This window comes from Bos taurus, chromosome 16, assembly GCF_002263795.3.
Source record: "Bos taurus isolate L1 Dominette 01449 registration number 42190680 breed Hereford chromosome 16, ARS-UCD2.0, whole genome shotgun sequence".
Classification (NCBI taxonomy): Eukaryota; Metazoa; Chordata; class Mammalia; order Artiodactyla; family Bovidae; genus Bos; species Bos taurus.
Genome location: NC_037343.1, coordinates 32,341,730 through 32,369,293, shown reverse-complemented (window position 1 = coordinate 32,369,293; position 27,564 = coordinate 32,341,730). Strand labels below are relative to the sequence as shown.

Here is a 27,564-nt window from a genome sequence, read left to right as displayed (position 1 = left end):
GAAGAAAAATATATGCCAGTTCATTCAGCAATTGCTTTGATATGGCTCATGTTATTTGTTTCCTTTTTACTCTATGCAAGTTGTTTTTATCTCTCTGTTCCTCAATTTCTGCATCTGTAATATGGGGATGAAAAATATAACTGAGTAATATGGTTGTTAAGATTACACAAGTTTCTAACGCATGTAAAAGGCTTAGAGAGCAATGGCTGGTACATGGCAAATGCTTCACAAAGGTTAACAATTATTATTAATATTATTATTCTTAAAATACATACAAATTAACAGTTTATATCTAACAAGAATATTTAATGCTTTTGGTAATACAATGCTATTTTTTAAATTGTCATGTAGGGGATTCCATGGTGATCCAGTAGTTAGAAATCCACACTTCCACTGCAGGGGGCAGAGGTTCAATCCCTGGTTGGGGAACTAAGATCCTGCATATCATGTGGCCAAAAACAAACAAACAAAATTGTCATGTAAAGATATATTCTTTTTCTTGGTCATTATCAAACTCTTTAGGGATAAAGAAAAATTTAGATATTCCAATTAATCAGATTTTTATGGTAAAAACTAAAACAACTAAGAATTGAGATGACTAAATATGAGTAAAGCACACAAAATTCTTGTGAGACTAACTTCTGATGAGAAATCTGTACTTTCCTCTAGGTCACGGACAATGTGGAAGAAGGTGAAAATAGAGGTATATTTACAGAGGACTATAAAAATACATTGTACATTGAGCCACGTAGAAATAACAGTGACTGAGATCTATGCAACTACTCTCAAAGCAACAGAGGTGCGTGTCAATGCATAATCATAACAGAGGCAAGCGGCGAGGTTTGGGTGGGCTTTATTATTTTCACAGGGAGGCAGCTACGGAATCATAAATTTGGTGAAATAGAAAAATTGAAAATGACGAGGACAAGAAATCTAATATCTTTGGAGACAGCCCTACTCTAGTACAGACAGCATGGCGATAACAGCAGAATGATTTCAGGGGAGATGATCTTTAAAAGTTATCCTTACTGGAAAAGATGCTAAACATCACTACTCATTAGAGAAATGCAAATCAAAACCACAATGACATATTACCTCACAACTGTTAGAATGGCCATTATCCAAAAGGCTGGAAATAACAAGTGTTGGCAAGGATGTGGAGAAAAGGGGATCTTTGTGCACTGTTGGTGGGAATATAAATTGTGGTACAGCCACCATGGGCTTCCCTCATAGCTCAGTCGGTAAAGAATCTGCCTGCAATGCAGGAGACCTGGGTTCGATTCCTGGGTCAGGAAGATACCCTGGAGAAAGAAATGGCAACTCACTCCAGTATTCTCACCTGGAAAACCCCAGGGACAGAGGAGCCTGGCAGGCTACAGACCATGGGATCACAAGAGTCGGATACGACTTATCGACTAAACCACAGGCACCATGGAAAACAGTATGGAGTTTCCTCAAAAAACGAAAAATAGAACTGCTAAATGATCTGACAATCTTCTCCTGGGTATTCACCCAAAGAAAATGAAAATGCTGACTTGAAAAAATATATCAACCTTATGTTCATTGCAGGAATCTAAGTGTTCATTGATGGATAAATAGGTGAAGATCGATCTCTCTCTCTCACACACAGAGGAATCCTACTCAGACATGAAAAAGAATGAAATCTTGCAATTTGCAGCAGCACAGAAGAACCGAAGGCATTATGCTAAGAGGGTATTATGCTAAGTGAAATAAGTCAGACAGAGAAAGACAAATATCATATGGTCTCACTTATATATGGAATATAAAAAACAAATGAACAAAACTCCCCAAACTCATGCATCCAGAGAAACGAGTGATGCTTATGGGGGGTGGGGTGTTGGGAGAGGGAAAAATGAGGGAAGGAGGTTGGGAGGTACATACTTGCACCTGTGAAATGAATAAATCCTGGGTGCAGGGTGCAGGATAGTGATGATAGTCGATGACTTTGTTGGGCATGTTTGAAAGTTGCCAGTGGAGTGGATCTTGAAAGTTCTCATCACGAGGAAACAAAATACTTTTGTGTAATTTTTATGGTGACGAATGGTGACCAGAAAAATGGAAACCAGATCATTTTTCAGTGAATACAGTGTCAACTCATTACATTGTACACTGTGTGTCAATTATACCTCGATTTTTTAAAAAGTTAGCCTTCCTGTGCTTCAGTTTCCCACCTAAAAATGAAAATTCTATGTATCTAGGGTTCTATGCAATGGCAATGGCACCCCACTCCAGTATTCTTGCCTGGAAAATCCCATGGACGGAGGAGCCTGGTGGGCTGCAGTCCATGCGGTCGTAAGAGTCGGACACAACTGAGTGACTTCACTTTCACTTTTCACTTTCATGCATTGGAGAAGGAAATGGCAACCCACTCCAGTGTTCTTGCCTGGAGAACCCAGGGACGGGGGAGTCTGGTGGGCTGCCGTCTATGGGGTCGCACAGAGTCGGACACAACTGAAGCGACTTAGCAGCAGCAGCAGCAGCATGCAATGGCAACATACTAGAATACATGCTGCTGCTGCTTCGTTGCTCAGTCATGTCCTCCTCTCTGTGACCCATGGGCTGCAGCCCACCAGGTCCCCTGCCCGTGGAGTTTTCCAGGCAAGAGTACTGAAGTGCGGTGCCTTTTCCTATTCCCAGGGATCTTTCTGACCCAGGGATGCAGTGTCTACTGCATTGGCAGGTGGATTCTTTACCACTAGTGTCACCTGGGAAGGCCTATAAAATGAAAATTAAATGGAAGCAATTTTACTCTACCTTATTAAGTTAGAAAAATAGAAGGAGTAAATGCTAAGTTCCTTAAAAGATATATTTTATAAATTTAATGATAAAATTTCCATACTGTCATGTATTTGATATTGTCAAGTACTTACACTTCCAGTTTCATTTTGGAATCATTTTGTTTATTTTCAATGAGACTTTTTTTGTATTTGTTGGTTGAAACTGAGTAAAATGTGTACGTTAATTTGGGGAGAATTGACAGAGTTGTTTTTTTAAGTTTTTCTTATTTTTTGGTTGTGCTGGGTCTTTGCTGCTCAGGCTTCTCTCTAGTTGCAGTGTGCATGTTGAGAAAGCTCTCATCAGTTCTCACTGTGGCATGTGGAATCTTCCCAGACCAGGGATCAAACCCATGTCCCCTGAATTGGCAGGCAGATTCTTAATCACTGGATCATCATGGAAGTCTGGAAAGCTATTTTTTAATGTTGATTTTATAACCATCTGAATTTTACTGAATTCTCTCATTCTTTCCAACAGTATTTCAGTTGCCTCTCTTGGAGTTTCTTGCTACAAATACATAGCAACTGCAAAAAAGAGGGAGAAAACAATATTTCTTCTTTTCAAATAATCAAACTCATTTTTTCATTTATGTCTTTCATTGGCTATAACTAGCAGAACAACAGATAGGATACATACCTTACACAGTCTCAGATTTTTAAATGAATGTTAGTTGTTGATTTCAAATAGAAAAGATTGTATCACATGAGAGAAGATCCCTTTTATTTTTTTCTTTACTAATGGTATTCTAGTTTTGTACTTATCAGAATTCCTCTTACCAAAAGTTGTTTCCATAAAGCCACACATAACTAATTTTGAATTAATATACATTATATTTAACATGAAATTAAGAGACGCTTACTCCTCGGAAGGAAAGTTACGACCAACCTAGATAGCATATTCAAAAGCAGAGACATTACTTTGCCAACAAAGGTCCGTCTAGTCAAGGCTATGGTTTTTCCTGTGGTCGTGTATGGATGTGAGAGTTGGACTGTGAAGAAGGCTGAGTGCCAAAGAATTGATGCTTTTGAACTGTGGTGTTGGAGAAGACTCCTGAGAGTCCCTTGGACTGCAAGGAGATCCACTCAGTCCATTCTAAAGGAGATCAGCCCTGGGATTTCTTTGGAAGGAATGATGCTAAAGCTGAAACTCCAGTACTTTGGCCACCTCATGTGAAGAGTTGACTCATTGGAAAAGACCCTGATGCTGGGAGGGATTGTGGGCAAGAGGAGAAGGGGACGACAGAGGATGAGATGGCTGGATGGCATCGCTGACTCGATGGACGTGAGTCTGAGTGAACTCCGGGAGTTGGTGATGGACAGGGAGGCCTGGCGTGCTGCGATTCATGGGGTCGAGAAGAGTCGGACACGACTGAGTGACTGATCTGATCTTATCTGATACTTAACATGTTGTTCCTTTAGTCACTAAGTCATGTCTGACTCTTTTGTAGTCCCATGGACTTTAGCCCTCCAGGGTCCTCTGTCCATGAGATTTCCCAGACAAGAATACTGGAGTGGATTGCCATTTCCTTCTCCAGGGGTCTTCCCAACCCAGGGATAGAACTTACTTTTCCTTCATTGGCAGGTGGATTCTTTAATCACTGAACCACCAAGGAAGCCCCATATTTAATATATATTACTGAAGAAGCAACAGTTAGAACTAGACATGGAACAATGGACTGGTTCAAAATTGGGAAAGCAATATGTCAAGGTTGTATACTGTTGCCCTGCTTATTTAACTTACATGCAGAGTACATCATGCAAAATGCTGTGCTGGATGAAGCACAAGCTGGAATCAAGATTGCCGGGAGAAATATCAATAACCTCAGATATGCAGATGACACCACCCTTATGGCAGAAAGCGAATAAGAACTAAAGAGCCTCTTGATGAAAATGAAAGAGGAGAGTGAAAAATCTGGCTTAAAACTCAACATTCAGAAAACTAAGATCATGGCATTGGGTCCCATCACTTCATGGCAAATAAATGGAGAAACAATGGAAACAGTGAGAGACTTTGTTTTCTTGGGCTCCAAAATCACTGCAGATGGTGATTGCAGCTATGAAATTAAAAGATGCTTGCTCCTTGGGAGAAAAGCTATGATACCTAGACAGCATATTAAAAAGCAAAGACATTACTTAGCCTGCTGCTGCTGCTGCTGCTGCTAAGTCGCTTCAGTCGTGTCCGACTCTATGCGACCCCATAGACGGCAGCCCACCAGACTCCCCTGTCCCTGGGATTCTCCAGGCAAGAACACTGGAGTGGGTTGCCATTTCCTTCTCCAATGCATGAAAGTGAAAAGTGAAAATGAAGTCACTCAGTCGTGTCCGACTCTTAGGGACCCCATGGACCGCAGCCTACCAGGCTCCTCTGTCCATGGGATTTTGCAGGCAAGAGTACTGGAGTGGGGTGCCATTGCCTTCTCCATTATTTAGCCTACAAATGTCCATTTAGACAAAGCTATGGTTTTTCCAGTAGCCATGTACAGATGTGAGAGTTGGGCCATAAGGAAGGCTGAGTGCCAAAAAATTGATGCTTCTGAACAGTAGTGTTGGAGAAGACTCTTGAGAGTCCTTTGGACTGCAAGGAGATCAAACCAGTCAATCCTAAAGGAAATCAGTCCTGAATATTCATTGAAGGGACTGATGATGAGTCTGAAACTCCGATACTTTGGCCATCTGATATGAAGAACTGACTCACTGGAAAAGACCCTGGTGCTGGGAAAGATTGAAGGCAGGAGGAGAGGGGATGACAGAGGATGAGACGGTTGGATGGCATCACTGATTCAATGGACATGAGTTTGAGCAAGCTTCAGGAGACAGTGAAGGACAGGGAAGCCTGGTGTGCTGCAGTTCATGGGGTCGCAAAGAGTCAGACATAACTGAGCTACTGAACAAAATCATAATTTGCATAATTATTAGGATCTGAAAATACAAATCCCCCTTTTAATACATATGGTGAAGATTAAATTCAGGAAAAAAAGCATTATACATAAGTGTCACATATGAGGCATTTTATTATTAATAGATGCTTCAGAGTAGTGTTTCTCAAGAGGGGTTCAAAATTCACTTGTGGTACTCATTTGAAGGACAAATTAAAGAACTGTACCCCAGATCCATTAAAAGGGAATTTGTGGAGCTGGAGGCTTAGGAAGTTGAATTTTCAGTAAGATCACCAGGTGATTTTTACATACCTTCCAGTTTAAAACCCTGCCACAGAGAATAAAAGAACAAGCAAAACATACAGGAAAACAAATAGAGAGGGGGAGTGTATTTGAGCTTATCATCACAGAGTGGCAAAGCTCATTTCATCATGCTGTAGTGAATCGACTGGCTGTGAGCCCGATGAGACCGTTCAGCCTCTGCCTACTCCAGGCACTGTTTGTCTAGGCTTAATTCTGACCATTTCCTTTAAATCATTGATTTTTCCAACAGTGCTATAGAGGCTCCAATACGGAAACACAGAGGAGGGCAAACTGCTGGAACTCTCTTTTTCAACTTCAAGCAGAGAAGCTCCACTTTTATCTGTTACATGTTTTAGAGTTTTGAACAATAGTTTAAGAGTTTGCAAATGACTGATTTACACCCTTCAGCAACATCTTAATTTTACTATAAAGTTAGATCATTTACTGTTGCTGCATATGATTAAAACAAAAAGGCGCCATTTGAGCAAGTTTGACACAGTCCCTTTTCTGTTTTTCTTTATGTTTTTGTCTCAAAAAATTAAATCTCTTCATCAGGGGCTGTGATTTTTGCATATAATGTGTTACATGCTTCTATAAATCTGAGGACATGCTATAGCTGTTTATTATTACTGAGTTTCCCTGGTGGCTCAGATGGTAAAGAATCTGCCTGCAATACAGGAGACCTGGGTCCAGTCCCTGGGTCAGGAAGATACCCTGGAGAAGGGAATGGGTATCCACTCCAGTATTCTTGCCTAGAGAATTCCATGGACAGAGGAGCCTGGCAGGCTAGAGTTCATGGGGTCACAGAGTCAGATACAACTGAGCGACTAACATACTTTACTATTATTACTATTATTAATCAGAAATTTATATAAGTTTTGAAAAGGGAGAGAAAAATAATAAAATAAATAAGGGATAATTCATGTAGGCTCTGCCCCAGTGAACTGGGCCCAAGACTAAGACAGGAGCTGTGGTTTCTGGCCAGAGCACTCATCACTTTCTGTTGGTTTTGGTGAATGTCCTCACACACCTCTGAGTCTCAATTCCTTCTTCAGTAAATGAAAGATGCTGGAATGAGATTGCCAAGCTTCTTTTCAGCCCGAAAAGTCGATCACTTCTTTGTATGTCAAAGAATTCAACATATTTAGATTAGTGCACACTGCTGTACTTTAGGCTCTCTGCTATACACAAGAAAAAATTTCTGGTTAATTATTAGGCATAGAAACTCCAATACTTTGGCCACCTGATGTGAAGAGCTGACTCATTTGAAAAGACCTTGATGCTGGGAAAGATTGAGGGCAGGAGGAGAAGGGGACGACAGAGGATGAGATGGTTGGATGGCATCACCGACTCAATGCACATGGGTTTGGGTGGACTCGGAGTTGGTGATGGACAGGGAGGCCTGGCGTGCTGCGGTTCATGGGGTTGCAAAGAGTCAGACACGACTGAGCTGAACTGAACTGAATGTCTGCTATGCATTGAGACTAATTTATTCTAAAATTGACTGCATGCATGCTAAGTCATTTCAGTTGTGTCCAACTGTGTACAAGCCTATGGACACTAGCCTGCCAGGCTCCTCTGTCCATGGGATTCTCCAGGCAGGGGATCTTCCTAACTCAGGGATCGAACCCACATCTCTTGTTTCCTGCATGGGCAGGTGTGTTCTTTACCACTAGCACCACCTGGGAAGCCCCCTAAAATTAATTAATTCACCACAATAAGTACTTCTGTGTAATTAAAAGCAAGGACCCTAAGATAATCATTATGCTCACTCTTCTGTTTAAACATAAGCATGTAAATTAACTTCCTATCTTCCATTAAGGTAACCAGTTCATCAGGACAAGGCTGCCACATTAAGTCAAGGCTAGTACGTCAGTTCTCCTCTTTAGGCTTTGCTTCTCTTTACATTAGTTTTTCAAGGCAAGTTGTTTTCCCAGGTAGCACTTTGCTTTCCTCCTACAGTCTCTGAAGAGCTGAATTCTTTACATGGTTTCTTTTCAGTTGTGTTCCATGATATTTCACTAGATCTCACTACTTAGAAATGAATTAAGTAAAATCATGAACCTTTCATCTATTTAGCAAATACTCTCTGGACACACCGTGCAATCTTAGCAGTGCAGAGGACATTGAAGCAAGGAAGAAGAGGGGATAGCCATGACCTGGAGAAGCTCACAGCCTTCTTTTTTTGGCTGCACTGTGCTGCATGTGGGATCTTAGTTCCCTGGCCAGGAATTGAACCTGCATTCCCTAAGTGCAGACTCTTAACCACAGGACCGCTAGGGAATTCCCAGCTCACAGCTTTTCTCAATGTAGAAAGTAGAAACCATATCCAGTATATTGACCCCATGATAAAGAAGATCCTTAACAAATGATCATTTTGACTTTTCAAACAAAAATTCCTTACCAACAGTTGTATGTGAAATACATATTTGAAAACTTAACAGTATGGTATTGGTCTGAAAGGGAGCCCTAGTAATATTTCTTTGTGGAGGCTGAAATAAATTCAAATATAAGATAATGAATAGATGGAAGAATTAATATTTTGGTATAAGCATCACTAAAAAGCTGTAAAGGCGAGAGCATGGAAATGGCAACTGCTACACATAATAACTGTATTATTATGTATATTTTGTATAATTATGTATAATTATGTATAAAAGAGAACTACTAGGGATAGGCATCTTAGAGAAAGGGGAAAAAAAGGTAGATACAGCATACAGGAAGAATTTTTATCTTACCTTTCCCTTCGTCCCAGTTTACTTTTTGCCTAGTGATTGTAGCATAGACACTGTTCCCAGGAGCCTGGGTCCCACAGGGTTGGGTAAAGCATCAATAACATACTTTAAACAATTCTTCACAGTCAGACTTCCACATTGCATTTGGATGTGCCATGCTCTTTGTAAGCCCCTACTCATTCTATGTATACACACGGTTCTCTTCACTTTGCTGTTCCTTCCCTGTGTTAATGAGATATTGATACTGTGTTTTGCAGGGTTTATCCCCACCTCACAGCTCCCTCACTTCTCTGAATTAAAGTTAGACGCTGCTGCAATGTTCTTTGGTTCCTGCTTTGTTGGGAAAGCTTTCAGAGGCAATATCTGTGATCATGGGTGTATTAAATGTCAGGCTTGAAATAATCATTCTGGCCTGGGCTGATCGTAAATGAGGGGACTTCTTTACTCTTCTTCCTGTGCAAGGATGATTCCTTTCAGATTCAACACAAGTCAAATGAGCTCAGACTCAGCTTGAATGTGTATCGCACTCTGCCTCCCTCGCTACCCCCGAAAAATAGAATTCACAGAACCTAAGCCGAATACTACCATTAAGAGGAAATTGCATTCGCCACATTTCCAAGAGAATAGCAAAGAAAACCAAGATAAATGCCAGGATACATCTTGGATCTTTTCTAACTGATGTGTCAGGTTGTGGCAGAACTTAGAAGAGCAGGAAAAGATGTCATTTCTGCTCTTCAGGATGAAATTAACTTCTTTTCAAAGTTATTTTAAAGTATCATTTAATTATTTCTTGGTGCATCTGAAAGTGAAAGTAAATTAAAGAATCCACTAGGCTTTGAAACTTTCCTATATATTAAAAACTTTTATAGTGACTCTAATGTAAGCATCTAGCGATCTTTTTTGTATTGTAATTTAATTCCTTGTGACTCATTCTTTTCATGTGATCTCTGAAATAAAATATCAGCGTTCTTGAGCACAAAGTGGAGTACTAAATAACGCTAAATATACATGATGGTAGGCACACCGGCCAGCTGGTCACGTTTAAGAATTGTAGTTTTCCCAGTATACGTAACTAAGTTATCTGTTAAAATGATAGCCGAACCTGCAGGTTCTTATTCAGGAATACGGAATTTGATACTGGAAAATAGGAGGAAGCCTACGGCGGTTGGGTTTTTGCAGTCCGGATCAAAAACATGAACAGGCTCAAAGAAATAATGAGGCAGGCAGCCCGCGCGATGGGCCCTGCGTTCCCCGGGAACTGCACCGCGCGACCCAGGGGACAGGCACGCACCCTCCTGACCGCATCTCCGCCCGCAGGCCGCTCCCGCAGCTCCCGGCGCGCACCCACGTCCGTCCCCCTCCGGAGTCCCTGGGCTGCAGAACTCGCCCCAGGCCTGTGGCTTTTCAGAAACACAGTTTCATTTCTCCCTTCACACGGACGGGGATTCTTGACAGATAATTTGGCTGTCAGTGCCAGCTTGCCTATGTAACATCATCTTCTTGAACACGATAACAATATATTTTAAAGGCATGGCACGTGTGAACAAAAGTTCATCTCACAGATCCGGGCTAAAAGATAGTGCATGCACATCCCGAAGTCTAAAAGTTCCCCTCTGCTCTGCAATTTTGACTTGTCACAGGAGGAGCCACATCTCAGGAATGTAATCGTTCTGAAACTGTAGGGGCTGTATTTCCTTACTGGAGCAGTTTAGGGTACCCACATTAAGAGGTACCTAGTTTGACTTGTGCTGTATGATTTTTGGTGGGTTTCATTTAATATTTGTTCATTTGGGGAAAAATAAATATGAAGAGTACAAACTACCTAAGGTAGTAGTCACCAAAAGAGGCTTGATCGGATTCGAATTTTTGGACATGATTACTTCACAGACACTGTATCATATCAAGGGCACATAATCCCTGGTGGCTTTTCTTTTTGTGATGACAATATTCGTTGACAGAAACTATCAGCCTGGTATGTTCATAATAAATTTTCCCACCAGCTCTCCACCTATGGTTTTAGCAACCCTTGATAACCGTTTCTTAGATACTTTATTCATTAGGGGCTGCAAAATGGCAATATTTTAATTACATCATTCCTTCTTCATTTATTGGCAGGATCTCTTCTCAGTAATTGATTACCCCGAGATACAGTTCATACAGGAAAGGCAAAATAAGTGCTTGACTCCTTTATCTATCCATTTTTTGGAAATAGAGAGTTGCTTCCTTCACGTCCTTCAAAGGTTACCAGTGAGTCTATTTTTGGAGAGTTACTATGAAGCTGTGGATATTATTGTACTTGATGCATCTCAATGTGCTGCAGTTATTTATTTACTTATTTATTTGATGCTCAAAATATCCCATTTCCTGCCAGTGCTCTTGTGTCTGTCTGGCACCACTCTAGACATCTTTGACAGCTTTCTTGCTTCCGGGACAACAGGATGTTCCAAGGGTCAGAGGAAGATATTAAACAACATCATAGGGAAGCAGTCAACAACATTTAGAATGAGAAACTCTCCAGGACAAACTATTTGGTTTCTTCAACAATAAATTGCAAGAGGGAAAGGAAGGAGGGCGTGAAACCCATAGATGGGAAGAGACTGGAAAAACCAGATAAATGCAATTTCTGGACCTTGTTTGCATCCTAATTAAAAAAAAAAAAGCTGTAAAAGAGATAATCAGCAAGAACCTACTGTATAGCAAAGGGAACTCTCCTCAATATTCTGTAATACAACATGGGAAAAAGTATGAAAAAGAACAGATGTGTGCCTGGGCTTCCCTGGTGGCTCAGATGGTAAAGAATCTACCTTCAGTAAAGGAGATCTGGGTTTGATCCCTGGGCCGGGAAGATCCCCTGGAGAAGGGAATGGCTACCTACTCCAGTATTCTTTCCTGGAAAATTCCATGGAAAGAGGAGCCTGGCGGGCTACAGTCCATGGGGCGCAAAAAGTCAGACACGACTGAGCAATTTTCCTATACAGATCTACTTCTAATAAATCACTTTGCTGTACACCCGAAACTAACAAAACATTGTAAATCAACTATGCTCCTTACATTTTAAAAATAGCTGTAAAAGATAATGAATGAGAAAAAATCAAGGAAAAATTAATGCTGGTTGGTGTTTTGGTGGTACTAAGGAATTGGCATTAAAACGTTAAGATGTGGTAGTATGATTGTATGTTAAAAAATACTGTTTTAGAGATATATATAAAAGTATTTATGGGTAAAATTTTGCAATATCTGAAATTTATTTCAAAAGGATCTAGTTGGAGAGGAAAGTAGGTATGATATAGGGAACATAGATGTAGTATAGATGGAGTATGTTTGGCCATGTGTTGATAACCGTTGAAGCTGAGTGATGAGTATATGATGAGGCCCTGTGTTATTCTCTCTGGTTTTATATGTTTGAAAATTGCATAATAAAAAATTTTAAATTTATTTTAAAATAGAAACCCCCCAGAAGGAAGCTGAAGAGGAACTGGTGATGGTAGAACGACACCAACTCCATAAATAAAGTCTTGCCTAATTCAGAAATGTGCTAACCACCTGCCAGCTGCAGTATCAGAATAAGAGGAGACCTGGTGACTAAGCAAGCCGACTGATGCTCTCTTGTGTTAATGAGGTGTGCCCCAGGCCTGTGCTCAGTGCTTTGTGTGTGTTTAGCTCACCTCGTCCTCACAATAGCTTCATGAGACTGATGGCGTTATTAAAATACCTATTTTACAAATGGAAAACCTGAGGTTCAAAGGGACTACTCCCGTGATAAGCAGAGATAGGCTTCAAACCGTTTGGTCTGGCTCTAGAAACCATATTACTAACAGCGACATAAATAGCTCTTAATAGAAGCCGGGCCTGTTCAAAGTGTTTCGCTTCTATTCATTCAATGTTCACAGTAATAACCCTCTGAAGAAGACCCTTCCAATAGACCCTTTTCACAAGTGAGAAGATTGTGCTTTAACAGGTGAAGTAACTGCAAAGTCGCACAGCAGACCTGGAGCCTCTGCTCCCTCTCACACCCTTAGCTGCCCGTCTACACTGTGCAGGGGTCCTTCCTTCCTGGTTTAAGAAGCCTCTGTTGAGTACATTCAAGAGCCTGTCTCTGTCAAAAGTGCTGGGTTATAGGGATGAACTTTTCTCTTTTTTTTTTGCCTTCCAGTAGCTTCCTGTCTTCTAATCTCTGAGTCTCTGGGGAGCTACTTAGAAGATGATGGGGCTACAACTGAGAAGCTCATGCTACCTGTGGATACTTCATTGCCTGAAGTTGAGTTAGGAAGAGAACTGAACCGTCTCCCCAAGAAGGCTTCTCCTGAACCGAGAGTGTCTGAGGCGAGGCTCTGAAGGAAGCTGCTTGTGAATCCCATCACTTCACGCTAAGTGCCTCCACTGCTGGGGGCACCTGTCCCTGGTTCCCAGGGACACTGTGCTCATTCCCACCTTAGAATCTTCTCTTGCTGGGCTCTGTTCCCAGCTTATTCATCTCTGCTTTGGTTCTCAGTAACCTCCCTACTCTGAAATCTCAATGCCCTTATTGGTTGTGCTGATCAATTTTGTACTTAATTATCTACACCCCTCAATTGCTACCTAAGAGTTTCACTGTGTGTGTCTTGCCTCTTTGCTTCAGTTGTAAATATCTGGCAGTCAAAGAATAGGTCTTACGCTGCACTGATACTCCCTCAACAAGCCCCAAACCATGGAGTGGTGCTCACTAAACACGATTATAGGAAAGTCTTACCACTGAACAGTGTATGTTAGATGGCAGCACGCGTGAGATGGTCAAGAACACAGGCTCTGCCTCTTACCATTGGTGTGCCTCAAGGCAAATTATTTACATCTTTTATGTCTTTGTTTTCCTCTCTGTAAAATGGATGTAGATAACAGTTTCTACTTCATGCGTGTAGAGTACTTAGCAAAGTGCCTAGTAACAAATTGTTAATACAATAGCAGCTAGTATTTTTACTATTACTGCTAACTGCCTAGCAAAATAAGGTTTCATTTATTTATTTACTTATATTTTGCCTGTGCTGGGTCTTTGCTGTGTGGTGTAGGCGCTTCATTGCCGTGTGCAAACTCTCTAATTGCAGAACACAGGTTTAGTTGCCCCTCTGTATGTAGGATCTCAGTTTTCTGACCAGGGATCAAACCCACATCCCCTGCATTGGAAGGCGAATTCTTAACCACTGGACCACGAGGGAAGCCCCAGTAAGGTTTTATTGACCAACCAGAGCATTTTTTTCCTGCATATGAAATCAGATTAAATCAGAGATTGCATAATATGCATGATTTAGTTGGCTCAGGAGCCTATGGGGTATAGTGGAAAATCAATGATCACTAAATTCTTCTTGGAATTGGACCAGAAACCAAATTTCTCCTCTGATACTGGCCATAAAATCTTGGCTTTTATGAGCCTTGGTTTGTTCCTATGAAAAGTGGAATTAATAATAGGTAGTTCACTAGGTTGGGCTTCCCAGGTAGCTCAGATGGTAAAGAATCTGCCTGCAGTGCAGAAGACCTGGGTTCAATCTCTGGGTCAGGAAAATACCCTGGAGGAGGAAATGGCAACCCACTCCAGTATTCTTCTTGCCTGGAGAATCCCTTGGACAGTGGAGCCTGGTGGGCTACAGTCTATGGGGTCACAAACAGTCAGACATGACTGAGCAACTTTCACTTCACTTCAGTCTATTAGGTTGCTGTATGGTTCAGAAAAATGAATATAAAGCATCTAGCCCAGAATGTTATACAAAATGGATCTTAAAGAAACCATTCCATTTAACATCATCAAGCCTGTAGTGGTTCTCTCTACAGAGATTATGTCTGCTTAGTAGATGAGGCCTTTGTGGTTGTTTTCTTTTCTTTTTTCCTTTTGCCACGAGTGATCTTAGTTCCCCGACCAGAGACTGAACCTCTGCCTCCTGCAGTGGAAGCATGGAGTCTTAACCACTGGACTACCAGGGAAGTTCCCCATTTGTAATTGTTTATGATTGATTTAGCGACCTCTCTTTTCTAGGAAGTTCTAGATCTCTAGACCAACTGCAACACTTCAGTGCCTCTGAATCCCTGCTATTCAACTATACCCTTTTCTGTTATATGCTCCCAGGAGTATATATACTTGGTACATTCAGTTCAGTTCAGTCGCTCAGTCGTGTCTGACTCTGCGACCCCATGAACCGTAGCACGCCAGGCCTCCCTGTCCATCACCAACTCCCAGAGTTCACTCAAACTCATGTCCATCAAGTCGGTGATGCCATCCAGCCATCTCATCCTCTGTCGTCCTCTTTTCCTCCTGCCCCCAATCCCTCGCAGCATCAGAGTCTTTTCCAATGAGTCAACTCTTCGCATGAGGTGGCCAAAGTACTGGAGTTTCAGCTTTAGCATCATTCCTTCCAAAGAACACCCAGGGCTGATCTCCTTTAGAATGGACTGGTTGGATCTCCTTGCAGTCCAACTTGGTACATACTAGGAACTTAATGAATTTATATTGAATGACTCAGGAACCTACTTTTTTTACAGATGCATATAGACCATCCTGGGGCTTCCCTGGTAGGTCAGCTGGTAAAGAATCCACCTACAATGTGGGAGACCAAGGGTTTGATCCCTGGGTTGGGAAGATCCCCTGGAGGAGGGCATAGCAACCCTCTCCAGAATTCTTGTCTGGAGAACCCCATGGACAGAGGAGCCTGACCGGCTATGGTCCATGGGGTTGCAAAGAGTTGGACGTGACTGAACAACAAAGTACAGCATAGACCATCGCTCTTCTGTTAACACACTCTTCCCAGTTTATCAGCCTCTCAATCTACTGTTGACTGATCTCATCTATTACATTTTGGTGCTTCTTCACGTTGTCCCAAGGATGACCTTCACTCTAGGTCTTCTTTTTTCCATCCACCAGTAAGATTTTTAGATCAAACAGGAAAGAGGCTATCTCAGGTTGGGTAAGTGATGTTTTTGAAGAGATTCAGGAATGCCAAGTGAATAATGCTTGAGGGGAACCAAGAATACAAGGTGGAAAAAAATGCAGAGATAAGATAAATAGGGCGGGTGGAGAGAGGTTGTGGAGAGACTTAATGGTCAGGCCAAAGAATCTAACTTGACATATCTGGCAGTTGGAAAAGCCAAAAGGTTGTTTATATAAGTTATGATAATCTTTTTTTTGGCTGTGCATATCTTAGTTCCCCGACCAAGGGCTGTACCCATGCCCCCTTGCACTGGGAGCTCAGAGCCTTAACCACTGGACTGCCAGGCCCCCAGCTCTTGCTCCATTACCTTCTCTCCATCTTTCCAATACAGTCCCATCATAATTTTTTGTTAAATCAGTATTTGTGATTTATATTGTTACAATCATTTATATTGTATAAATACAGTTCACAACTAATTAAATTTTCTTTGCTACACAGTTTTTCCTAGTGTTAGTTATTGCCTCGTTGTTTTATTTACTTAATTGCTGTGTACTGACCACTAATTGAGCCCCAGATGCTTCATTAAAGATGTAAGCTGATCGAATACATAAATAACCTATTGGATTTTTCTCAACTTGCTGACTTAGCAACTAAACAACAACAATGGATATGGAGCTCTTAGCAATATCTCTGACAAAAAACAACTAGTGAAAATGATCTTTGTATATGTGTCACAGGTATCATCCACTTAGAAACTTCGTTTTCATTCTAGTTTTCTAGTGACCTTTGCTATGAAAGGAATTTGTGTACAATTGCTGAGTGCCCTCTAAGTCGCTTGAGTTGGGTCCAACTCTTCAGGACCCTGTGGACTGTAGCCCATCAGGCTCCTCTGTCCATGGGATTCTCCAGGCAAGAATACTGGAGTGAGTTGCCATGCCTTCCTCCAGGGGATCTTCCCAACCCAGGGATTGAAACTGCATCTCATATTTCTTGCATTGGCAGGTGGGTTCTTTACCAGTAGCACCACCCAGAAGCCCATGCTAAGTTACCAAAAAATTTTCAAATTCTTTATTTTCACTTGATCCTCAAAATGACCATAGAATTAGACTGATTTTGAAACCTGGCTGTAGCGCTTACTGGCTGTGTGCAAGTTGCGTGCGTGCTTGATCAGTTGCTCAACCTGTCCACTCTTTGCCACCCCATGGACTGTAGCCCAGCAGGTTCCTCTGTCCATGGGATTTCCCAGCCAAGAATACTGGAGTGGGTTGCCATTTCCTTCTCCAGGGGATCCTCCCAACCTGGGGATCAAACCTGCATCTCCTGCATTGGCAGGCGGGTTCTTTACCACTGCACCATCTATGTGCAAGTTATCTAATTTCTTTTCTCATTTTTTTCCAAAGAAGTTTGCGATAGTTTTAAGGATTAAATGAGATAATTTCCAAATATCAATATATATATGTTAGCTATTGTTATTGAGGTAAAGTGTTATTAATCTATTTGCTGATTAGACAAAACAAAACAAAGAAATTAAGTTGCATGCTCTGTTGGCAAAGTGTGTAAGGCCAGAAAGTGAAAGTGAATTCAGTCGTGTCTGACTCTTTGTGACCCCATGGACTCTACAGTCCCTGGAATTCTCCAGGCCAGAATACTGGAGTGGGTAGCCCTTCCCTTTTCTAGGGGATCTTTCCAACCCAGGGATCAAACCCAGGTCTCCCACCTTACAGGCTGATTCTTTACCAACTGAGCCACAAGGGAAGCCTGGGCTTAAAACTCATCACGGACTGAATCACAGTGTGAGTATCAGAGGAGACTTTGATTTATACTCACGTTCACTGCTACACCCTAGTGCCTAAAGTAATATCTGGTAAATAATAGGCACTCATACATGTGATGAATAAATCAATATAAACACACAGTTTCAGGCATGGAAATGGTGTCCAAAATTTGGTTAAATAAATTGATTTTTCAAATAGGAAACTGAGGCCCAGATACTTTTAAGTGAACCTTGGACACGTTTTTTGTTTTGTTTCCTTGTGTCTGCAAAGTGCTTTTCGAAACAAAAATTAAAGTAGTTGCCAACTTAGGCCTGGCCATCTATGAATAGAAAACTCAATTTAGAGGCTTAAAGAGGATAGAGGTTTATTTCTTGCTCATGTGAGAGAAAAACTAATGGTGAGCAACTCAAGGTGGTTACTCCAGAGTCAGGAAGATCGTAGACACATGTCCTTCTGCTCTACCATTCTTAGCACATGGCTTCCATCATGTGTTACACACACACACACACAGGCTTACACACATATTTGGCTACGCCAAGTGGCTTGTATCCTAGTTCCCCCACAAAGGCTCAAACCTGGGCCCCAGAAGTGAAAGTGCCAAGTCCTAACCACTGGACCACCAGGGAATTCCCTTCACCTTCTATGAAGTGTTATGGTTTAAAAAAAAAACAAAAAAAATTGGCTTCTGGGGCTCCAGCCATTGCATTCTGTCAGGAAGGAGGAAGATGAGGAAAAAGGGGGCGCTTTCCAGCCCAGCTGGCCCAGGAGATTACCTGGACTTTCCATACAACTTCCCTTTTTAATCTCATCCACCCAAGGAGAAAAAGAAGATGGAGAACGTATTTTTTTTTAATCTGATGGACTTGCTGCCTGGGTTTAAGCAGGGTTCTTTTTATAAGGAAAATAGAGGGGAATCGATATTGGGTAGAAATTTTCTATCAGTTGTCAATACTTTTAAAAATCAGAAAATTTTACATAGAAATTTGGATTTCTCTTGTAAAAATCAGAAGATGGAGCTGAGTTATAGGTCAGAGAGAAAAGCAGATTTGGCTGGACTAGAAGAGAGACTGGATGACGTGGAGGAGGCTCATGAAGGCTAGATTGAGGAGAAAGGAGGGAATTGAAATTCCAGAACATGAGGCGTGATTTGGAGTTTGATGTTTTGGTCTGATAAAAGTGGTGTTTTGAGAGGATTCATCTAGTAATAATGTTGAGAATGGGATAAACGGGAATGGTAAGAATTGGAAGAGAGTTATTGCAGAGATCCAGGCATGAAGTGATGAGAATAGTACCAGCAATACCAACAGAGCTATGCTGCAAGCTACAGACATAATTTAAAATGTCCTATTGGCCATATTCTAAAAAGGAAAAAAGAATTCACGTGACACTGACTTTCATAATAGATTTCACTTATCCAGTATCTCTGAAATGTTATCATTTGGAGATGTAATCCATCTAAGTTGTCAATGAGCTGTTTTACATCCTTTGCTTGTGTATTGTCATTGAAATCCAGTGTATATTTTGCACTTACAGCACATCTCAATTCAGATGTTAATTTTTCATCAGAAATATTTGGTCTGTATTTAGACTGCACACAATTTGTAGCTGAAAAAGTACATTCACATACCCAAGTGATCCCAAATGTACTTAATTTTCCTAATAACTGGAGTATCTATTTTCAAATTTATGCTAATTAAAGTTTAAATGAAGTTAAAAGTTCAGTTCCTTGACCACACTCACTTCAAGAGCTCAGTAGCCACAGGTGGGCCATGGCTTCCATATAGGACAGCCACATCCGAGATGGAGAATGAAGACAGGGACAAAGGCCCAAGTCAGAGACACACAGCTCATAAAAGCTACTCATCAGATGAAGCGCTTCTGATAAGACCCATATGAGCCCTGTCCTACAAAAGCACTAAACTTAGCATTTTTCATATTCCCTAGACTTGCCAGATCATTTTACATCTCCTGTCCCTTCACCCAAAAATGCTTTCCCCCTTCTTTTTTGATCTGAAAAAAATGCCTATTTATCTTTCAAGTCTCCATTCAGAGGTCATCTCTGTGAAATCTACCCCAGGTCTCTCAGACCGTTAGTTGCCCCATCTTTTTTGTTGTTGTTTGTTTTGCTTTTAAATTTACTGAGCACAGCAAAAGATGTATTCCCTTTTTTATCATTTAATGAGCAATTATCTGTACGTACATGATCATAACTCATTACAGCATAAATTAATATTGCCATTGCATTAATATTAAATATTAATATTAAAAGAACTCATCTTGTTAACATTAAAATTTTTTTCTTTAAATTTTGTATTGAGATATGGCCGATTAACAATGTTGTGATAGTTTCAGGTGAATAGTGAAGGGACTCAGCCATATATGCTGCTGCTGCTACTAAGTCACTTCAGTCGTGTCCAACTCTGTGCGACCCCATAGATGGCAGCCCACCAGGCTCCCCCGTCCCTGGGATTCTCCAGGCAAGAACACTGGAGTGGGTTGCCATTTCCTTCTCCAAAGCATGAAAGTGAAAAGTGAAAGTGAAGTCGCTCAGTCGTGTCCGACCCTCAGTGACCCCATGGACTGCAGCCTACCAGGATCCTCCACCCATGGGATTTTCCAGGCAAGAGTACTGGAGTGGGGTGCCATTGCCTATACATATATCCAATTCTCTCCCAAACTGCTTTCCCATCCAGGCTTGGCAAGTAGATTCTTATATACTGTACCACTAGGAAAGTGGTATTTTTTTCACATTTTCATAGATCTGTCCATTCTGAAGGAGATCAGCCCTGGGATTTCTTTGGAAGGAATGATGCTAAAGCTGAAACTCCAGTACTTTGGCCACCTCATGCGAAGAGTTGACTCATTGGGAAAGACTCTGATGCTGGGAGGGATTGGGGGCAAGAGGAGAAGGGGACGACAGAGGATGAGATGGCTGGATGGCATCACTGACTCGATGGATGTGAGTCTGAGTGAACTCCGGGAATTGGTAATGGACAGGGAGGCCTGGCGTGCTTCGATTCATGGGGTCGCAAAGAGTCGGACATGACTGAGTGACTGATCTGATCTGATCTGATCTGATTTCATAGATCTGTAATTTTCTTGAGATAAAGAACCATTCTAGTTGTCTCTGAATCCCTAGTATACAGCTCAGGATCGTATAGGTTCTTAATAAAAGGTTATTGAATGAAGATGACCTTCAGTTTAGCCTGGAACTTGCTTCTCTATTGGCACTTTAGTCTGCTACATTTTAAAAGGGTATGCTCAGCTCTCTTAATTCAATTTTTGCTTTGTCTATTTGAATTTCAATGGACATGTTCTTTCCAAATAGCATAGTTCAAGAATGACTTCTACCTTTATGCTTCCATACATAAAATTGGCCTGATGCAAGCTTGTATAAAAGTTTCCTCTTTTTTAGACTTAACCTCAGTTCATGCTGCTACACTAAATAATGCATTTGAAATTAATGTGTGTCTTTTTGACTGTTACCTTTTATGTGGACAAATCCCAGCATATAACAGTTCTTGAATGACAATCACAAGAACTTCTCAAAATGTGCAAGGTACTCATTTTGGTGTAACCTACTTGAGCAAGGGGCTGTAAAACAGCCTGACAGCGTGACAAGGCACATCTCCACCTCCCAGGTAATAAAGGATAGATTCCATTAGGCACTTTTAACTTAGGCACAATCAACTTCCCCATGATGAAGTGACTGACCTTCAGTGCAGCCAAATCCACATTGCCATGCTTTAGATGGTGGGAAACAGAGTGAGCCTTAGATGATCTCAACTGGTAGGGAGGCAGTTTGGCCACATCTATTAAAATTTTAAGTGTGCATTCCTTTGACCCTCCAAATTCTACTTCTGAGAATTTATTATACAGAAATACTTACATAAATAGGTATAATCTTCACGAATGGAATTAGTGCCCTCAATTAGTGCCCTTATCAAAGAGGGTCCTTCCATCATGTTAGGACACAGTGAGAAGATAGCTGTTGATGAACCAGTAAGTCAACCCTCACCAGTCACTGACTCTACTGGTATCTTGACCTTGGACTTCCCAGCCTCTCAAACTGTAAGAAATAAATGTTTGCTGTTTATAAGCCAATATATATATATATATATATACATATATATATATGTATGTATTTGCATAAATACATAAATATGTGTGGGAAGGGGTGACTTTTGTATTTGTATTGTAAGTTGTTATTTTGAATATTTGAAACAGCCTCCACAGCAATTGGTATCAGATTGCTGTGGTTAATAAAACAAATCAAGTAAAATATGTTATACCCATACTATGGAATACAATGCAGCTGTCGCAAAAAATAAGATCTAGATGGATAGATACGTAGATAATTTTTTTTTTAACATGTAAAGGTACTCAGGATTTATTGCTGGATAAAAAGAGCAAGTAATGGAACATGATTTATTAAAATAAATGTGCACATTTATCTTTAGGATATTACAATGGGAAAGCATGAGTTTTCCAACATTAATTTCATTACTGTTTGAAGTTTGTTCAGAGTACCATATTTTTTATTTTAAAAGGTTTTTTAAACATAAAGACTACAAGAAAAGTAAAGAAACAAGAAAATTGGCTTCCCTAGTGGTCCAGCAGTTAAGAATCCACGTGGTGATGCAGGGGATAAGATCCCTGGTCCAGGAAGATCCCATATGCTGAAGGGCAACTAAGCCCATGAGCCACAACTACTGAAGCGCAGGTGCCTAGAGCCGTGATCTGCAACAAGAGAAGCCACCGCAATGAGAAGCTGGTGCCCACGACAAACAGTAGCTTCTGATCACCGCAACTAGAGGAAGCCCGCTTGCAGCAATGAAGACCCAGCGCAACCGAAAAAAACAAAAAAATTTTTTTTAAAGAAAGAAACAAGAAAATGCCTCAACAGCAGAAAGTTCAAGCTTCATATAAAACAGTAGTTCTGAACAATGCCTTGTAGGAAACAATAGTAGCTCTAATGACATGGTCACATATGTAGGAAGTGAAGTGAAGTTGCTCAGTTGTGTCCGACTCTTTGTGACCTGGACTGTAGCCAACCGGGTTCCTCCGTCCATGGGATTTTCCAGGCAAGAATACTGGAGTGGGTTGCCATTTCCTTCTCTAGGGGAACTTCCCGACCCAGGGATCGAACCCGGGTCTCCCACATTGTAGGCAGACGCTTTACTGTCTGAGCCACAATTTATTTTTTTAGTACACCTAGGACCTAAATATTTATTTATTTATTTACTTACTTTTTGGCCTTGCCACTTGGCACGTGGTATCTTAGTTCCCGTGTCAAACCCTTACCCTGACCACTGTAAGCTCAGAGTCCTAACCAGTGGACAGCCAGTGAGGTCCCACGACATAGTCATCCTATTCTCTCTTCTGATTTAGAAGCTTTTGTACCCTGCTTTAGTCGCATGTCCATACTCATTTTCTCAGATTCAGTTTCTAACACCTTCTCTCTGGTTCATAATCAAAGTTCCTCCAGATAAATGATCTGATCAGGTTGACCAATCAGTAAGCAATCTGGATTAGTCCTATTGGGTAGGGTTCTTATGCCAGGCCACTTCATGGGCTTACATTCTCCCTTTATGGCTCACTGGCTTTGGCTAGAGCAGTCTCATGGTCAGTGAGACCAAGGTTAGAGGGTTATATGGCACAAAGCAAGGTCGCATGCCCAAAGAACACCCATGTGTTTCAAGAAGAATACAAGCAACCACACACGTGGAGTGTTACATGGACCATCCACTGTACACTCCTTTTGGTTTTAAACAACTAATGAGAGAGAAATACTAAACAGAATCAATGATCATAGTTGTTGCTCTGTCATTAAGAAAGCCACCCAAGAACCCTTTTAAAGACATCCTTCTAAGTGGAGAGAAAGTTCGTCTTCACTGTGTTTCCAGGAGGGTCAGTTTGTTTCCTTGGACCGCTAGTTTGCACTGTACATGCATGCTTAAGATCAAAAGATTCCATTTCAAAAGCAACTTTCTTTCACTACTTGAAGCTTTCTTTTCTTTGAAAGATTAATGGACTGATAAAGAAAAGGAAAAAAAAAACTACTGCTAATGTTTTTGAAGGCATGACATAAGTCACAGTGTTTGTAGGGATGACAATGTAGCTAAAATCTTTATAGAATCTGGGATTCATGTAATTCTGTACTCTTGAAGTATTTCAAAGCCAAGTCTGGGCACTTATTTTTAAACCTTAAAAGGCAGGTCATTCAAACCCTCCAGAAAAAGGGAAAGAAAGCAAAAGAATAGGTATATCCCCAAAGAATGTAGAGATGAACATTTTCTTTATCCTCTTTAATTTAAAAATAGACATCTTCAGACCATTAGGAATATTGTTAGTCTTTTCTTGATGGCAAAAGGGCCATCTGTCTTTGAGAACCCATATAAGATGCATATGTGTTTACAATACTTCCCAGAAGGTAACATCCCTATTTCCTGTGGAAGGTAGTGGCAATACAGGAGGAAAGCTATGGTGTCATTCATTTTTCTACACCTTAAAACAGGAAGACAAATTTGCCAAGGTATATCTGGTCAAACTGTTGGGTCAATGAAGTTTTATTATTATGCAAAGTCTGTCACATCTTTTAGTCTCAGAGTACCCCTCATAGTGTCTAATATGATCTTATATGAGGATTTCAATGTATATTAAGCAAATGGCTATTGAATATCTATCTTGTGCCAAGCACAGTCTTAGGCACCGGGATGCCAAAGTAAGTAAGATGCATTTCCTACCCTAAAGTTACTCATATCTAGCAGGGAAAGCAGCCTTGTTAACAACCAATTATAATGCAGCGTATATGTGCTCATTAGGGACTTGTGCAGCTGTCCACCTAAACCAGTTGAGAGGGGTTACCTTGGGATTCTCTGGTGGCTCAGATGGTAAAAAAAAAGATCTGCCTGCAATGCAGGAGACTGGGTTTTGATTCCTGGGTTGGGAAGATCCCCTGGAGAAGGGAATAGCTACCCACTCCAGTATTCTTGCCTGAGAATTCCAGGGACAGAGGAGCCCGGCATGCTACAGTCTACAGGGTCGTAAAGAGGCAGACATCACTGGATGACATTAACACACACCTGTACCTTGTTTCATTAACCCCTCTGAAATTGAGATACATCTTACAAATGGTGGTGTCTCACAATTATTATTGGTAGGTTTCTTTTTCCCCTTAATCACACACAAAACAATGGTGCATCTTACAATCAATGGCATCTTCAGTAAAATACACTGGATGTGTCCTTGGGTCACATAGATGAGAGAAGGTGATTCTTGAGCTGGGTCTGTGAAGAATGAGTGGGGTTTTCACTAGGGGGAAAAGCAATATGCAAAAGCAATAGGGCAAAATCCACTGACTAAGCTTTAGAGTGGGAAGATCTAAGTCCTAACTCCTGAGACTTTGGGCTAGTTGTTGTATAACAGTGGGAGTGTTGTGAAGACAACAAATAACAGCTACCCGCCATTCAGTATGTGCTGTGTGTCTGGCAACGTTCTAAAGGCTTTAAGTGTATTAACTCATTTGGTCCTCAAAACAAGCCTAGGAGATAAGACACTATTATTAACTTCTTTTTAAAGAGCAGAAACCTGTAGAGGTTAAATAAACTGCACACGTTTACACAGCAAATAAGTGGTGGATTAAAACCCAATCACTGACATGAAGCTCTCAAATGAGTGTTTATCAGAAAGCCTCTCTCCGGGAAAGAATGTGTTATACAACTGTTAGTTGTTATTTACTGCAAGGAAGAGGACTTTTCAGGTCAACGGGACAATCTGAGCACAAATGTCATGGTAGTTTAAAGCATTCAGACTTTAAATGGGGAGAGAAAAGGTTGGTATGAGCTGGGGTATCACTCAGACCAGATCAGATCAGTCGCTCAGTCGTGTCCAACTCTTTGTGACCCCATGAATCGCAGCACGCCAGGCATCCCTGTCCATCACCAACTTCCGGAGTTCACTCAGACTCATGTCCATCGAGTCAGTGATGCCATCCAGCCATCTCATCCTCTGTCGTCCCCTTCTCCTCCTGCCCCCAATCCCTCCCAGCATCAGAGTCTTTCCCAATGAGTCAACTCTTCACATGAGGTGGCCAAAGTACTGGAGTTTCAGCTAGACAGGAAGAAACAAAGTTATATTGATGTCAGATGATAAAGTACATTGTAGAGTATTTTGGCTTTTGGAGTTTATCTATAGGCTATAGAAAAGCGTTTAATATTTTTGAGCTGGAATGTGATTCAATTATATCTGTCATTTAGAAAGATGATGCGGGGAACATGACGTGTTATTTAGAAGGCAGTGGGGAAGATGGATTTCAGTGGAGCAGGACTGCAGGCGGGACTTCCCTGGTGGCTCAGACAGTAAAGAATCTGCCTGCAATGCAGGAGACACAAGTTCAATCCCAGGTCGGGAAGATCCCCTGAAGGAGGAAATGGCAACCCACTGAAGCACTGTTGCCTGGAAAATCCTATGGACAGAGGAACCTGCCGGGCTACAGTCCATGGGGTCGCAAAGAGTTGGACATTACTTAGTGATTAGTCAACAACAAGGACTAAAGGCAGGGAGACCACTTAGCAGGCAGGCCAGACAATGAAGGCCCGAACTTGGGCTGCAGTAGTTCAGATGAAAAGTAGAGAGGGTGAGAAACATTTAGATAGAGATCCTAGTCAACTCAGTTGAAGACAAGATTACATGTCCTCAAACAGGTCATGGGAGGGATGGACACATGTAATCAGACAGTAGGCAGAACAGAGGAGGGTTTTGCCATCCAAGGTACTGCCAGGTAAACCTGGCGGATTCACCAAGTTGTCCCACAGAGATTGCTTATTTTTGTTTTGTTTTGGTTTGGTTCTTGATTTTATATGCAGAGTGTGTGTTAAGTTGCTCATGTCTAACTCTTTGCAACCCTATGGACTGCAGCCCGTTAGGCTCCTCTCTCCATGGGATTCTCCAGGCTAGAATACTGGAGTGGGTTGCTGTGCCCTCCTCCAGGAGATCTTCCCAACCCAGGAATCAAACCCGCATCTCTTATGTCTCCTGCATTGGCAGGTGGGCTCTTTACTATTAGCATCACCTGAGAAGCCCTCTGAAACCACAGAGCTATCTACAAAAGCAGGTTTCTGCTCAGGACACTCCTGGCTGCAGAAGCAGACACACACCTGGGCATACCACCACCTCTGCACATAGCTCCAAGGCCACTCATGTGTGGGTACTTGATCCCTGCTCCATGGGGGACCAGCCTGACCAGCTTCCATGGGCAGACCTGGAGAACATTGCGGGAGGGGAGTCTCCTGGGGAGAGGACGTGCATCCTGACCAAGCAGGCCCAAGTTCAAGGCTTCCTGGCCTAGAGCCATCTCTCCAAAACTGTGGGTCCCTCTGAGTGCCCACCTGGCACCTCCACCTGTTGCCTTCCTCAGTAGACACAAGAACCAGCTTTCTAGGAAGTCTTGATGCAAACAGCCACTCGGGGTGATGAGAAGGGAAGCCCCCAGCAGCCAAGCAGTGGGAGGCAGTGTGGACTGAAAATGGGTGGGCCCAGGTTTTCTGAATTGAGTGTGGGGGCCACATGGCTGCCACCCAGACTCAGAAAGCCAAGACCTCATGGCAGCGGCCTTGTGGGCACACAGTGCACTCTGCTCCTCAATAGAGTAGTCATGGTGATCTTGTGGCTATTAGGTGACCTGGAAATAGTGGAGTAGAGTGGCCTATGTTGGTGGCAAAGACTTCATTTTCCAGAGGAGTCTGGCAAGGGGAGATTCCTCTGATAATCAATAGTAATTGAGTTTTTGTTGTGCCTAGAACACTCCAGTACTCTTGCCTGGAAAATCCCATGGACAGAGGAGCCTGGTAGGCTGCAGTCCATGGGGTCGCTAAGAGTCAGACACGACTGAGCGACTTCACTTTCACTTTTCACTTTCATGCATTGGAGAAGGAAATGGCAACCCACTCCAGCGTTCTTGCCTGCAGAATCCCAGGGACGGCGGAGCCTGGTGGGCTGCTGTCTATGGGTCGCACAGGGTCGGACATGACTGAAGCCACTTAGCAGCAGCAGCAGCAGAATACTAGGGTAGAGACTAAACAACTAAGGAGATAGATAAGCTCCTTTGGTCAGCTGAGAGGTCAGAAAGTGAACAGCTGAAAAAGTACTTTGAATAGCATATCAAAAATCTGAATGAGCAACACAGCACA

At 41.8% G+C, this 27,564-nt stretch overlaps 1 protein-coding gene across 2 annotated transcripts in view; it reads right to left on the bottom strand.

Moving 5' to 3' along the window:
• Positions 1-27,564, bottom strand: part of LOC132342454 (uncharacterized) — a 63,847-nt gene that overhangs the window by 6,072 nt on the left and 30,211 nt on the right. The window contains exon 2 of one of the 2 annotated variants that reach the window (XM_059875691.1): positions 21,555-22,198. The exons of the other annotated variant lie outside the window; for it this stretch is intronic. Within the exon in view, the coding sequence (XP_059731674.1) occupies positions 22,102-22,198 (97 nt within the window). The 3' untranslated portion in view covers positions 21,555-22,101. Of the gene's footprint in view, positions 1-21,554; positions 22,199-27,564 lie in introns of those variants that run through there. 2 annotated transcript variants of the gene reach the window in all.